The 15,322-nt window shown below is 38.4% G+C and overlaps 1 protein-coding gene across 1 annotated transcript in view; it reads right to left on the bottom strand.

Moving 5' to 3' along the window:
• Positions 1-15,322, bottom strand: part of LOC578315 (hepatocyte growth factor-regulated tyrosine kinase substrate) — a 29,176-nt gene that overhangs the window by 3,321 nt on the left and 10,533 nt on the right. The window contains exons 7-16 of the mRNA XM_030984508.1: positions 14,743-14,811; positions 13,828-13,952; positions 12,555-12,651; positions 11,901-11,996; positions 6,251-6,322; positions 5,754-5,795; positions 3,571-3,738; positions 2,891-3,101; positions 2,136-2,308; positions 810-945 (exon numbers count right to left, since the gene is read on the bottom strand). Of these exons, the coding sequence (XP_030840368.1) occupies positions 810-945; positions 2,136-2,308; positions 2,891-3,101; positions 3,571-3,738; positions 5,754-5,795; positions 6,251-6,322; positions 11,901-11,996; positions 12,555-12,651; positions 13,828-13,952; positions 14,743-14,811 (1,189 nt within the window). The remainder of the gene's footprint in view (positions 1-809; positions 946-2,135; positions 2,309-2,890; positions 3,102-3,570; positions 3,739-5,753; positions 5,796-6,250; positions 6,323-11,900; positions 11,997-12,554; positions 12,652-13,827; positions 13,953-14,742; positions 14,812-15,322) is intronic.

Genomic DNA, 15,322 nt, shown 5'->3' with positions numbered 1-15,322 from the left:
AACCTCAATCCAAACCTCCTTCTAAAAAAAAAGTGTGTAGCTATGACATATATCATAAATGGTGAATGTTTTGGTTAAGATAACATTTTTGCCTGAGATGATCTCAAACTGTGCTACATATATGCCTGGTGAAGTAAGGGGCTAAGTAAGCATGACTCAACATATTAGTAGTCAATATTTGTTTAATAAACAACATGAAGTGTGTGACTCTGTAAAAGGGACATTTTGGTACGAAAATGGCCATGCCTGACCAATGCATTTACTTAAATGAATATTTGTAAACTATATTGCAACCTGCACGTTGAACTACAAGAATAATCCAGGCAATAGGTAACTAATAATTGTGAATTTGTGACCTTACAGTCGTTAGCAAAACCTTCCTCACAGTATAGATAAAGCAGACACTTAGAATCCTCTTCTTTGGTCTGTAGTAAATACACATATTTTGCATTAGACTAGGGATACAAAATACACATATTTTGCATTAGACTAGGGATTAAAAATACAATAACCCTTTGGATAAACCAAGCAGCAATGGCAGAACTCAAATAGGAAAAGAAAACAATGAGAGAGTACAAATTATAAACAAGAACAGGATGACGAATAAGAAGGGCAGGAGAGAAACACAGACAATCTGGTGAGAAAAGTGAGTACATAACAAAAGTATGCGATAAGAGCAATAAGAGAGGAAGTAAGAAAAATAGAATTTACAGAAACAACATAAAAAGAAATTATATCTACAAAAAGAGAAAAAAGAGGATGAATTAGGAGTACCAAGTGAAAGGGCAAACAGATCAAGTATGACTTACCACCCATGCCATAGGCTGTGTATTGTATTTGCCTCATCTGTTGCTGTTGTTTCTGTTGCTCCAGCCAAACCTGTCTCTCTCTCTCCTGCTCCTGCATCTTCAGCAGGGCTTGTTGCTGTTGGAACTGCAGCATCTCCTGTATACACAAGAACAACAAACATTGAGAAGTTTGAGGACTGGTTAAACCTCATTCATTCAGATATAAAGAGGCAAAACTGTGCTGGCTTTTTTATGATGATATAAAGTGCAATACACTTCACATATCTGTATCTTATAACATAGAGCTCAGTGAAGATGTGCATGACCTTTTTTCTTAAATGCCACTTTTCACCTCAGATAAGTGCCCCTTTTATTTTGATATGTGCCTCTTTTCCTTTCTAATAAAGTACCTTATTTCCTTCGGATAAGTGCATCTTTTCCTCTTTTTTATATGAGCCTCTCCCCTTTCCAAAATGCCCCTTTAAACATCTGATAAATGCCCCTATTAAAATCTGATAGGTGCCTTTTTCCTTCAACAGATTCCCCATTTCCATTCTCACCAGTGCCTTTCATCTCTGTTGAGTGTCCCTTTTTACTGTGACAAAGGCACCTTTTCTTTTCTACTTACTGTCCTTTTCCCTTTGATAAGTGCCTACTTTTCCTTTCTCCATAACATTCACCTCGAATTCAACGTGACTTAGAACCCTTTTTCTTTAATTTTCCCTTTCATGGTGATGCCGATTTTGTTCTGACCCAAATTTTTTTTTGCTCATTACACCACTGGCACTAACTTGCTAAGAGTACAGTAAATCATACTCATCCAACAAAACCCTAAAAAGATTATCAGAAGAAAACTTTGATTTCCTTGAACATAAATGGAATAAATACTTTGCCTGTCGAAATCTCTGACCAGCAACTTCATTAGGCTGGCACAAAACAAGGTAACCTGATTAGGCAACGTTTTATCATTAAAGGGCTGGTCACATAGCAATGATAACAATAGCGATAACAAAAACAACAAAATTAGTCTATGTAGAAAATGTATCAAACAATACAATTTGTTGGTGAGGGTTTACTAGTGTAAATCAGTGAGCACCATACATGCCATTACTTTCATCATTAATAATTGGCCAGCCCTTTGTACATTTATAGCATCCCAAAAGGAAACTAAAAATTAGCCATGTATGACCAGTGACTATTGACAATGTAGGCTGTTGCACAAAAGTATCCAGTACAGAAACCAAATGAAGCAATGTTTAATGACTTAAATTTCTGTAGGTGTTTATAAATGGGTAAGCAGAAACCTGAAAGCTAACTCAAATTGGCAGCACGTGAGCAGTAACTTGCCTGTTTCTTGCGTCTCATGATCTCCAGCTTGTGGGCCATCTGCATCTGGCGGAGTCGCTCTGCCTCCTCTGCCTCTCGTCTTAGCTTCTCCCGATGTTCCTCACGGAGGGCATCCAGAGCCTCACGAGCATCTCGGATCTGAGCCAGTTTATCTTGCAGAGCCTCCATTTGAGCTACAGGAGAAAAATAATTTACAGTTTATTAAACATTGATTATGTAACTAATTATTGATCCTTTTAGTGCCATAGGTGGTTTAAACAGCCCAAATTTGATACTGTATCCAAAAATTTTGACAAGGTAATCTTTTTCCTTCTTCAAACTGAAGTTTGACTTAGGGTCCATGCACATGTGTGCATGTAACCGTGAGACTATTATTTTCATTTCGAGAGGATTCATCTTGCATTTGCATCAACAAAATATATTGCGAGCAAATATTTCAAAAATTGTAGTATATTGACATGAACCAAAAAAAGTTGGAGCTAGAACACTTTTTTAGTGATTGGTCCCCTGTAATTTTTATATTACTTCCAAATGTACAGCAAAAGCTTAGAACTTAAAGGGGCATGTTCCCCGTATTCCAGAGGGCGCTCAAAATACGTACGCGCTGGCGGACGGCGCTATAGCTGACTATTGACACCAATAGAATACGGCTCTTAGGCAGATCGGCATGTTCCGATAACTACACTGGCGGGAACGTGCCCCTTTAAGTAACAGTCCAAATCTTGAGCCAGGTTACCAAATTATTCTCCACTTACTTCTTTTCTCCTCCTTCTCCTGCAGTAACTTGAGCAGCCTTGGATGCATGCTGGCCAACACCTGGAACAGACCCTGCACTGTGGTGTCGCTTGCGATGCTCCGGCCGCGAGATGAGTCGCTCTTCATGCGGTTCACCAGTACGTCAATGCTGCTTGACATGTTGCAGACCAGTTCCTCAATCTCCGGCTCTGCGGCACCGTTCTGTGCCTCCTAAAGGGGTAAAGGTATAGTAGACGTGATGGCTAAGTGGACAGAGTAGTAGACTTGGAACTATAAGGTCTTTGTTTTTAATTAAGTCAGATCAATTATGTCCTTTTGCGAGGAAACTACTTTCAAACTTACTTTTAAATCATTTTCTTGCTCTCTCGTACCAGGACAATTACCCCCTAGAAAATCAGCCCCCCCCCCCCTACCGAAAATTACCAATAGGAAACTTACCCCCTTGGAAGTTTACCCCCTAGGACAATTATCCCAAGGAGAATCACTCCCTAGGACAATTACCCCCTTAAAACAATCATCCCCTAGGATAATTACCCCCTTAGGAAAATTACCCCCTTAGGACATTCACCAAATGAAGTCCTAGTGCTGAACTAAGGAATTTCGTTAGCGTATGATCTTATAGGTGGAGCAATTGTCACTGGAGCATGCATCGTACAACCAAATTACAAAGGAGTCTCACCTCAAATGTCTTGCTCTGGGAATACTGGGGCAGAGAGGAGGTGGACTGGGACAAGGGCGGGGCTGTTGCCGGGACAATGTCGCCTCCTCCAGATGGAGCTGATGGCATGGCACTGCGGTTCTCCTGCTGCTTCTGCTCCCAGTATGATCGATTCAGGTAGCGGGCAAGCTATAAGTGGGATAATGATATTTTCCTTTTTTATTACTCATTCAAGTCACAAAAGGAACTTGCGATCAGATCCCAACCAGAATATCGGGTAGAGCATCTTTCCGTACACTTACAAAGCTCCGCACAATTTCCTCCACAATAAAGTATAGGGACTGTTTACACAATGATACTTCAAAAACACCAGTTGGGCCAACATAAACCTATAACAATCCATGCACCTTAACTAATAAACAGGCCTTCAAAATTATCTTAAATTGGTCGACATATGTAGCAGTGTTCAGGGTAGTGGGTATCTGCAATGTTCTCAAACTTCCATTAGGAAACCAACATTTAAAGGCCCATTTGATAAACCTGGGTCTAGAGCAGCGATTTTCAACCCGGTGCCGCAAGAGAATAAAAGCTATATCAAAAAATTTCTTTTGAATCACCTTGATTTTGTGAGACCATTAGAATAAAACTATGGAATAAATGAAATTTCATGAGGTTTTTGATATAACAGACTGTTTTTCTTCCTCGCACGCTCACTCGCAATATGTAGAAACAGGAAATAGAACTTAAAGATAAAGATCAGTTCTGGTAATGTGATTGCATTGTGAAAGAAATGTTGTGGAATCGATCAGAAAAGGTTGATCATCTAGCATATAAGTATTGGTGGGTACTGCAAGGTTCTGGAATCATCAAAATGATAAGAAATTTGGCCCAGTCTTGGTAAAGTTACAAGCTCTGTACACAGTAAGATGTATATTGGACATGCGCGACACGTGCGTTTTATCTATCACATCCCAATAGATAAACTAATTTAGCAAATATATCAATTAGTAGGCAGTTTCCCGGCAAAATTTCTATCATCGTGTATTAGTCAAAACATATTCTTTCACATGATTTGTAATAAGAGCTTCCATTTCATTTTTTTTAAATTGGGGCGTTTCCAATACTGGTCTTCGCTTTTAAAAGGGTTTTCTGCAATATTTTTGTAGAAATTTTCCTGTCACTCCATGCTTTAATGACTTTTAAGCCACAAATCTAGCGTATCTTATCATATAAAAATCATAACATTTTGACAATCAGTTGCAATTGCAATTTCCCTATACTTATATGCACAGTAATACTGATTATCACAGTTACAAGTGGTGTAGTATCTTGCAATATGTTTATCAGCTAATTTGCATAATCAGCTATTTCTGATGTACAAAAGCCAATAAATATTTTATATGTGCTCTTCACTGAATAGCTAACTACAAAAGATATGAACCTCATTTAGCATTAGATGGCATAGTTCTTTTTAATGAAAACCTGAAAAATCTGAAAGATTGGAGGAGGCAGAATCCAGCCAGCCCCCCCCCCCCCCAACTCCCCTCTGTAGCATGGCCTAAATAACCTGACCTTGTTAGGGTTAATAGCTTCATATTTGGGCAATGAGGTGACCATATATCCGTCTATTCGATAATGAAATGCCAGTATATATGTGATATCTTTTTTGTTTGTATATCGAAATTGCATTTTAATCAGCTCGTTCACTTCACTCTCTCCCAACATTTCGAAAAAGGAAAATTCCCAACCAACAAGATGCCTGATCATATCCTCATTTCTCTGTATCATGCAACGAAATAGGCCTACATAATTTCTGTATTAATGTATATTTGGCAGCCTGATGAAAACAATTTTTTAAAACACATTAAGAATTCTCTTGTTTTGGCTCACTTGCTCACAAAATTCAGAAACAAATGTGCCCAAACGTGTGTACATGGCACTTAACAAGAGCCAGAGGGATGGCAAATAAATGTTCTTTGATTTTGGGATAGGAGTGATGCAAGACTCTTTGAGTTCTTTTTGAAAAACGCTGGTCTAGAGAGATTAATAAAATACATAAAACTTAAGCATTGGGCAAGAATGCAACTCTCAACCACTTGGGTGAAAATCATGTAAATGGACCACTTTATACCACAAAAAGGTAGAATCAACTAACATTACATGATTGGGGGGAAATGGTAATGATTTAATGTTTGATTGCTTACCTCTGGATCCAGCTCAGGTTCTGGTGCTGGAGCAGATGAGACCTGAAATGGGAGAATCAAAGCAATCCAACATCATAATCAGCATCAAGAATGCTATCATTATTGTTATCATCATCATTGAAAGCACTAGCACCATCATGTTAAATTGCAAGTATTAACATGATTATCACCATCGCATACTAATATTACTGTGACTATACCCATCCCCATCATCTTCCTCATTAAAAAATTATCACTATCATCACCATTAGCATCATCATCATCATCATCATCATCATCATCATCATCATCATCATCATCATCATCATTGTCACCACCACCATCATAACCATCACAATCATCATCATCATCATCATCATCATCATCAGCATCATCATCATCAACTCATTATCATCATTACAACCACCATTACATCATCACCTTGCCAATTACATAAAGTCAAGTTCATTGTAAGAATCATTCACCTTCACTTCTTAATAGCCATAAAGGAAACTTACGCTAGAGCTGTAAGCAGAGCTAGGGACAGAGGGTGAAGTGGTACTTGAAGCAGGGCTCTTGCCTCCTTTGATCTAAAATCGGAACAAACAAGTACAAGATTTATATTCTTGCCCAATTTCCATGCTTTCGTTTTGGTTACTTTCACTTTGGCACTGCTAAATGACTTCAAAATTACACGTATGAAACTTATATTTACATTTTTTTTCCTTCGCATGTCTGTAATTAAATAAAACATTGATAATAATACTTATGTTGCAGCAATATCTGCTAATCCAGGTGCTTACTAAAAAAAATTCACTTTACACACTTCCCTTCTTAATATACTTGGATGCATTGCCATTCATTTGCAAAGTAGTGCAGCGGCTTAGCAAGAAAATTGTGCACTTTTTGATAAAAGCATGAAACTTCTAGCATAGTTTGCTTTCACCATAAGATTTATTTTCAGATGTGGAGGGAAGTCAGATTTGACCTCTGATGACCCTGAGAGGTCAAATCCAAAATGGCCGCCAGGCCGCATGGTCTAATGTACAAACATGCTTAACTTTTGAACCAAATAGTCCAGAGAAACGTTTAAGGTGTCATTTCCAACTAACTTGGGGATGCCAATTCATTTGGTAATACTTCTGAGATCGCCTGAACTCAGGGTTTTGCATTTAGGTCAAGGTCAAGGTCAAAATTGACTAAAAATAGCATGTTTTGAAAGGTTACAAATGGTTAAATCTCATTTATTTGTCATTTGTTCTCAAATTTCTTTAGGAATTGTTCCCCTGCATAGTCCTCCACCTTAATCCTTTTCAGGTAGTCTATTTCAGTTTGATTTGACCTCTGATGACCCTGAGAGGTCAAATCCAAAATGGCTGCCAGTCCGCAAGGGCTAATGTATAAACGCAGTAACTTTTGAACCAAATAATCCAGAAAAACATTTAAGGTGTCATTTCCAACTAAATTGGGGATGCCAGTTCATCTGGTAGTACATTTGAGATCACCAGAACTCAGGGTGTGGCATTTATGTCAAGGTCGAGGTCAAAATTGACTAAAAATAGCAAGTTTTAAATGGTTACAGAAGGTTAAATCCCCATTATTTGTCATTTGTTCTCCCTAGCTATGTTCTCAAATTTATTAAGGAATGGTTCCCCTGCAGAGTTCTCCACCTTAATCCTTTTCAGTTAGTTTATCTAACAGTTTGATGTGACCTCTGATGACCCTAAGAGGTCAAATCCAAAATAGCCGCCAGTCCGCATGGTCTAATGTACAAACGTGGTAACTTTTGAACAAAAAAGTGTAGAAAAACGTTTGAGGTGTCATTTCCAACTAACTTGGGGATGCCAATTCATTACGTAATACATTGAGATCGCCAGAACTCAGGGATTTGCAATGAGGTCAAGTTAAAGGTCATATTAGGCCAAAAAAGTGCTGTTTTCTTTTTTAAAATAAACATTGCCTCTATTTTGACACTTAAGGTTTCATTATTTTAAAAATTAATAAAAAGACCCGTGTACCACCACTTTGACTATCCAGGGCCAAATTTCATAGAGCTGCTTATCGGCTGGTTCTGTGCTTACGTATTAGTTTCTACTTCAAAGCACTGCTAACCGTAAGCACACGAAAATGCATTAACCTTACGCTGCTTACTGAACGAAAATGAATTTTGTAACAATGCAATCCATTGTGAACGTACAAGGTGGACGCCTTGTTTTCTTGCTAACCAAAGTTGTCTGCTACAGTTATAGCACGAAAATTTGCTTACCGGTTAGCAGCTTTATGAAATTGGGCCCAGAAGACAAAAAAAGCTATTCCAAATACGACCTAAAACCTGTTCATAACCACAGCTATAGATATTTACATGAATTTAGCACTGTCCACAACTTATGCATATCCTAATGATGGTAACGATCAAAATCTAACAGTCTCCAGAACAAGATCACATTCCAGTGCATCTTTTCTTGCAGCGACAGTGGATTATTCATGCCACAACTTTTATGCTTCCGGGAGAGTGGTCCAAAGAGGCTGCCACCCAGTTGTTTCGTTTGTCCAGCCCAAGTCAGATGGCTCTGCATCTCTGGATTCTTGGCCAATATCTGGTTTCAACAGTTGGCCTGGTAGCAAGTGCGCTTGAGGTGCTGCTTGAGTGCTGCCTGGGATGGAGGAAAGTTCTCCAGGTTTCTAGACTTCTGTGCGAAGAGCTGTTTCCTGGCATCATTCACTATCATGCTCTCACTGGTTCGGTCGTATTAGCACCACAAATCGCTCTGGCAGTAACATTGATCCTTCACTGACCTCGATCGATCCTAGGCATGCACAGGAGTTCATTGAAGGAATCATTCACCTCTGGGAAAGACTTCTAAGTTTTTCCTGTGAATGTAGAAACAGTGTGACACCCGGTGAACGCATGAAAGATTGGAAGAGTCATACATTGTGTCAGACTCATGATTTTATGAAAAGCCTTGTACCGAAAGCTTGATCTGACACCAAAAGCGATCCCCAGCTAGCATCAGGAGCTGTCTTGCTGAATGAAGCCAGGGCCAGTTCAACCGCATCAGTACCAACAATACGTATGGATACCCTTTTACACCCATGGGACAAGGCCTACCAAGTGTGACTCAGCAGGAGAGCAGAGTACTCCACTTCCATCTGTTGCATATTATACAGTTCCTTGCCCTGTGGTAGAGGAAGGTAAACGGCTTCGCATGACATGAAATCAAACAATTCGGTTTTGTTCTCATTGAATCGAAGGAAGTCCTTCCAGCTTTCTGGCAGCAAAATGGAAGGAGCCACCCTTTTCCTGGTGCCCTTTCCCTTTTCCTGCCCTATTGAGGCTTTCAGGCTAGCAGGTAAGTATACACCATAGCCAAGGTCGATGTGGATGCTTTTCTCGAGTTGAGCAAAGATGTATGGGGCAAACACTTTTTCTCCATACTCTTGAAATGTTCTTGATGTTCCAGGGTTGAGCATTTAATTGAACCACAGCTTCACCATCAATAATTATTGCTTGGGCCACAGGTGCACTATTGTTTTCGAGCAGATTTGATTCCAGGCAGCGAAGTAGATCTGCTTTAACTCCAAACCGCATTTACCTCCAGTTAACAAAGCTGGTGGGACTGCCTGGTTTTCATGAGAGAAGAAATTGTCCATATCTCCATCCCTTGTCTGACACGAGATGTAAATCCTCAAAAAGAGACCACAGTCACTCTTAAGTGCTGCAAGCTGTGCCTTCTGTTTTAACATATATATAACCTTCGCCGGCTGCCGACTGAAAAATGGCAACTTGTTCGTATGAAGTGTTTGTGTGACAGCTAGGTGTCGTACACTGCTCTAGCCTTTCTGTCACAAACTTTGTGTACTGCTCACCTAGGGTCTCAATCCTTCTCCCCGTTTCAGCCAATTGGATGTCCATGATATGTCGCTTGTGCCAATGACTAGTATGTCTTGACTTTGTTCTAGAGATGGATTCCCCATCTCTTTCAGTACTGTCAGAAGTTCCCATCCCTCAAGAATGCTGCCTGCACTCCAGGTTGCTGGTCAAGGTGATGTTTGTATAGTGTTAGCAGAAACGTTAGTTTGCTTTATGGCATGTTCCTCAAACTCTGTAGCGATTATTTAAATTACTTAAACCAAATAAAACACAAAGTAACTTAAAGAACATCTTACCAGTATTATTGAGCAGTAACGGAAAGGAGCAGTTTCTCTGACTTGAATTGAGGTTTGTACCGTATACTGCCTAGCTGCCCACTGACTATGCTATATGCATATGGTCAGTTACAAGACAACTACTGGTTTGGTGCTATAATTAGTGAAATAAACTAACTGACAGGGATTACGATGGAGACTATGCAGGGGAACCACTCCTAAAGAAATGTGAGAACATAGGGGGACAAATAAATGGGAAAACTTTTTGTAAACATTCAAAACTTGCTATTTTTTTAGTCAATTTTGACCTTGACCTTGACTTCATGCAAAGCCCAGAGTTCTGGCGTACCCTAAAGTATTACTAAATGAATTGGCATCCCCAACTTAGTTGGAAATGACACCTTAAACGTTTTTCTGGACTATTTAGTTCAAGAGTTAAGCGTGTTTGGACAATTATTAGACTATGCGGCGGACTGGCAGCCATTTTTTATTTGACCTCTCAGGGTCATCAGAGGTCAAATCTGATTTCGCTCTACATCTGAAAATGAATCTCATGGTCTGCAGGGGAACCACTCTTAAAGAAATTTGAGAACATAGGAGCGAACAAATGACAAATAAATGGGATTTGTTTCGTTGTAAACATTGAAAACTTGCTATTTTTAGTCAATTTTGACCTTAACCTTGACCTAAATGCCAAACCCCGAAATCTGGCGATCTCAAAAGTATAACCAAATGCATTGGCATCCTCAATTTAGTTGGAAACGACACCTTAAATGTTTTTCTGGACTATTTTGTTCAAAAGTTAATTAGCGTGTTTGTACATTAGACCATGCGGACTGGCGGCCATTTTGAATTTGACCTCTCAGGGTCATCAGAGGTCAAATCTGACTTCCCTCCACATCTGAAAATGAATCTTATGGTCTAAACTAACTATGCTAGAAGTTTCATGCTTTTATCAAAAAGTGCACAATTCTCGTTATATGGGGAGCTAATCCGCTGTACTAAAGGTGCTTCTTTGGCCTTTTTAAAGGTCCGAGAAATCACCAAAAATGATTTTACTTTGATGTTTAATTGGGCTTCCATGTCACCATTCTATAGTCCAAATAAGTTTCTAATTTCCCTTATATAAAGACATACTGCAATTTCAAAACACTCTCAATATACAATAATGTTGTGCATAGATGAGTCCAAACACCTACAAGGATAAGGGCATCTGTAGATCCAGGTGAAGTTTAGGTTATTAATCTCCAATGAAATTTATTTGATGAAAAGTAAAACTGAATAGAGCATAAGACACATAAAACGCATATGATATATCAGACACACAAAGGCTCGTTCAGATATGAAGCAGTAAATGAAGCATAAGACACATAAAACGCATATGATATATCAGACACACAAAGGCTCCTTCAGATATGAAGCGGTAAATGAAGCATAAGACACATAAAACGCATATGATATATCAGACACACAAAGGCTCCTTTAGATATGAAGCGGTAAATGAAGCATAAGACACATAAAACGCATATGATATATCAGACACACAAAGGCTCCTTCAGATATGAAGCGGTAAATGAAGCATAAGACACATAAAACGCATATGATATTTTAGACACACAAAGGCTCCTTCAGATATGAAGCGGTAAATGAAGCATAAGACACATAAAACGCATATGATATATCAGAGACACAAAGGCTCGTTCAGATATGAAGCAGTAAATGAAGCATAAGACACATAAAACGCATATGATATATCAGACACACAAAGGCTCCTTCAGATATGAGACGGTAAACTACACCCTTTTTTTAAAACATTGTGTAAATAAAAAGCAAATGCACACAACAAAACATGTCCTACACATACTCACTGAGCTTTTATGTATAACAAACATAAATGTGAAGCATATCACACTTATGTCATTATAATTATAAGTAGGCTATATGTATTTTTGTTTAATGCTGTGGTTTACTGTGCCATATATGAACATGGTGATACATAAGACAAAAGCATAAAACACTCACAATATGTTTATTTTCTGCTTCATCAAGGGAGAGAGCCATGGCTAACTGGAGCTCCTCTTCCTCCTGAAGATCCGCTTCATTGCGCTGTGGTGGCATCTGATTTTACAAAGAGAGTCAGAGAATAAGACAGACAATAGCCCAATTGATTAATTGCCTGGAATTATTTATTTACAAAATGTCCAAATACTGAGCTACATGTACATGGAGAAAGTCATTGTTGTGAACAAGCTCTTCAAGATAACTCCCATTTGTTTTACTGATAAAAAGTGAAAAAGGAGCTCTAATAGGGCTTTCAAAATTGGGTAAAATGATTAAAACACAAAAGTCACTGCAATCTCATGTTTACAGTAGAAAATTTTAGAAAAAACTCCTGTGGACAAAATATAATATAACATTACACTTCCCCGTTGGCAAGAACGTATTGTGTGCAGACCAACTATTTACAAATTCACGGTACATCAATGATTTTTCAATTCCATATGTAGACAAAAATATTTCAAAATGTAAGATAGGTCATCTCATCCAAAATGCAAAACTGTGGCTGGACACATATTCATCAGGAGAGATTAATTATTTACACTTGAACCCATTGCATGGCAAGTGCACAAACCAATGCACCACAGACCACCACGGGTAGATGGTAATTTTTCTTACCTGAGATTGCTGGGCCAGGGGACTGTTCAGGTACTCGTCTGGAAGGTCACTCTCCTTGTTTCCACCTGAGCTTGGTGACTTGGTGGAACTCGACTTGCTGTAAAACACAAACAACAAATAGCATGAACTTCTTACATCTATTTGGTTTTCTTTGCCAGAAAATAGAATACAAGGCAGCAATCCAGTACCTAGTCATATGTTGACAGATCATCAACCTAATATAATTCAGGAAGTTCCTACTACATAAAAGCATTTATTGGGCTATTAAAGGCACTTAATCTTGAAGTAGGTATTATGACTGCAGAGACCTTTTCCATTGCCACATATGTCAAGGTCTATAATCAGTGTGCCATACCTCTTCTAACCTACACAAGTGAAACATGGACTCTACATCAACATCAGGTCAACAAGCTAAGCTCCATACTGATGAAGTAATATGACATGCATGTGCTGACGACATTGAAGTAACCCTCATGAGAGACCAGTTGCATTGGATTGGCCATGTAGCCAGAATGGACAATACCTGGCTAGTAAAAAGCTCTTCCTTATCAAGTTATGGAGAACTCAAAACTGGCTCAAGAAAAGTTTGTAGCTCACTGATGTGCTAGAGGAAAGCAGTTGTAGAGGACAGGAAACAATGGAGAAAACTTGCGTCAGAAGTGTGTGGCAAGGTAGATGACTGGAGGATTAGTCAAAAATATCAGCGATGAGTAAAAATTCACTCTAAAAATCAAGAAGGAAAATTAGCAACCAAAATTGTTGTGAGCAGAAGATTGTTAATTTTAAAAGATGAATTTTGTATGTTTTAAGATTTCATGAAATTGTTTGTAGTTTATTCTTTTTTAAGTTTATGTAATAAAATGAGGTACTGTAAACACTGTTATTTTTGCATGATTAATTTTCCGCGCTGATTAACCCCAAATCATATTTGCTGGTTCTTAAATTTGTGTTGCACGCAATTCAGCCCGTTCAGAACACGCGTAAGAAGTCATGCTTATATTTTCGCGAGTTCTAAAATCTGTGAAAATGAATATTTCTACTTTAACAGTAATCTCCATCCTGGTTTATGATTGAAATTGAAATTTAACATGTGTAAAAGTATTGTGTGCAAAACCCATCAGGGCAATAGGTGCATAAATATTTCTCTACCTACATGTACATAGAGAATCATTCATTGAACATATTAATAATTCATCTTTCATCATATCTTTCAACTTGGTGATCATGATCAATAACAATGCACCTTAAATTTTAAATAGAATCACAAATTTACCCCTGGAGCTTTTCGTGGCAGTTGTCACAGACCCTGACAGGTTTCTCGATGCCAAACTTGGGAATGGTGGAGTTCTTGGAGGAGCACTTACCACAGAAGACTTGGCCACAGTGACGACAGTGATGCTGTAAGGAGACAAAATTATGAGAAGTGGAAAAGGAAAGGGAATTGAGAAAGCCATCTTCTTTCATAAAATATTTTGCAGCTTAAAAGATAAATCAAGGTTGGAGAGCCATGTAAGGGCGTCAAACGACAATAGTCGGAGTTCATTGATGCCTCCTGGGATACTTGTCAGCATGCAGTCATTGATGATGTGCGATAAGGTCTGGTCTGGATGACCACAGTTGCATACTGCACTCTCTCCTGCTCAGTCCTGGCATGTTCAGCGTGGATTCTAAAGGCAATCCACTGATATCAGCCAAAGTTGGAACCGGGTGGAAAGGCATGCAACAGTACTACATAAACAACATATTGACTTCTACAAAATGATTGCACCTTAAAAGCTCTGGTGACAATTGTTAAACATTATAACAGTATAAAGTTTACAACACCAACTGAATTTGTACCAATTATTCTGGAGCCAACACTATACCTAACCCTAAATCTAACCTAAAAACCCAATCACAACCCTAACCTTATACCTTTGATGAAATAATATCTGGAGCAAATGTCACCAGGGTATGTCCAACTTTGTAGGCAATACATTTATACATGATTTTATGCAGTAGTCAGTTTTGATAACATTTCAAGGATTCAAAAGCAGCAAAATAAACAGTGATATTTATGCAATACATATTAAATATTTCCAAACATATTCTGGACAGTTTTTTCACAATGCCATCACATGACCAGTACTTGACTTTTATCCATATTACATTAGTAGAAACAGATATGAATATTTATGAAGGAACTCACCTGTCTCTGTACCAGACCAAACTCAGTCCTACAGGTGAAACACCTCTCTCCTTCTGCCCAGTCTGGAGCCTGGCAAATACACAATTATAGATCAATGTTTAGACCTGTATGTACCAAACTCTGTCCTAATCTGAGTCTGTGGCCTGGTTAATGACAACATATAATCCTGTGTGAAAGCATTCTACACTATAGCCACAAGATACTAGGTATGCATGAATAGGCCATTGCCGAATTGTAATCAAATGTCATGAACACGTATTTGTGAAGTGCCTCAATATGAATTATTTCATTTACCTGTTGCAAATAATTGTATTTCAATAATCAAAATGCAAGTTGTATATATAAAGAGCTTCATTCCAAAAGGAGCTATATACACTTATGTTGAAAATTGAGTTATTGATATCAGAACATTGTTTACTTTAAGTACCCGTCCTTCAACAAAATTATTTACTTAAATTTTGGGAGCAATTATGAAAAATTCACCTTCTAATATCACTTTTCGAAAGACGCCTGTACAAAATCTGGTAAACAATTTCTTTTTTCTCTAAAGTTACAAAAATGGATTCAGCTCCTTTTGGAA

The sequence above is a fragment of the Strongylocentrotus purpuratus genome, unplaced genomic scaffold (assembly GCF_000002235.5).
Source record: "Strongylocentrotus purpuratus isolate Spur 01 unplaced genomic scaffold, Spur_5.0 spur5_scaffold_14, whole genome shotgun sequence".
NCBI lineage: Eukaryota > Metazoa > Echinodermata > Echinoidea > Camarodonta > Strongylocentrotidae > Strongylocentrotus > Strongylocentrotus purpuratus.
This window is presented reverse-complemented; position numbering and strand designations above follow the sequence as displayed.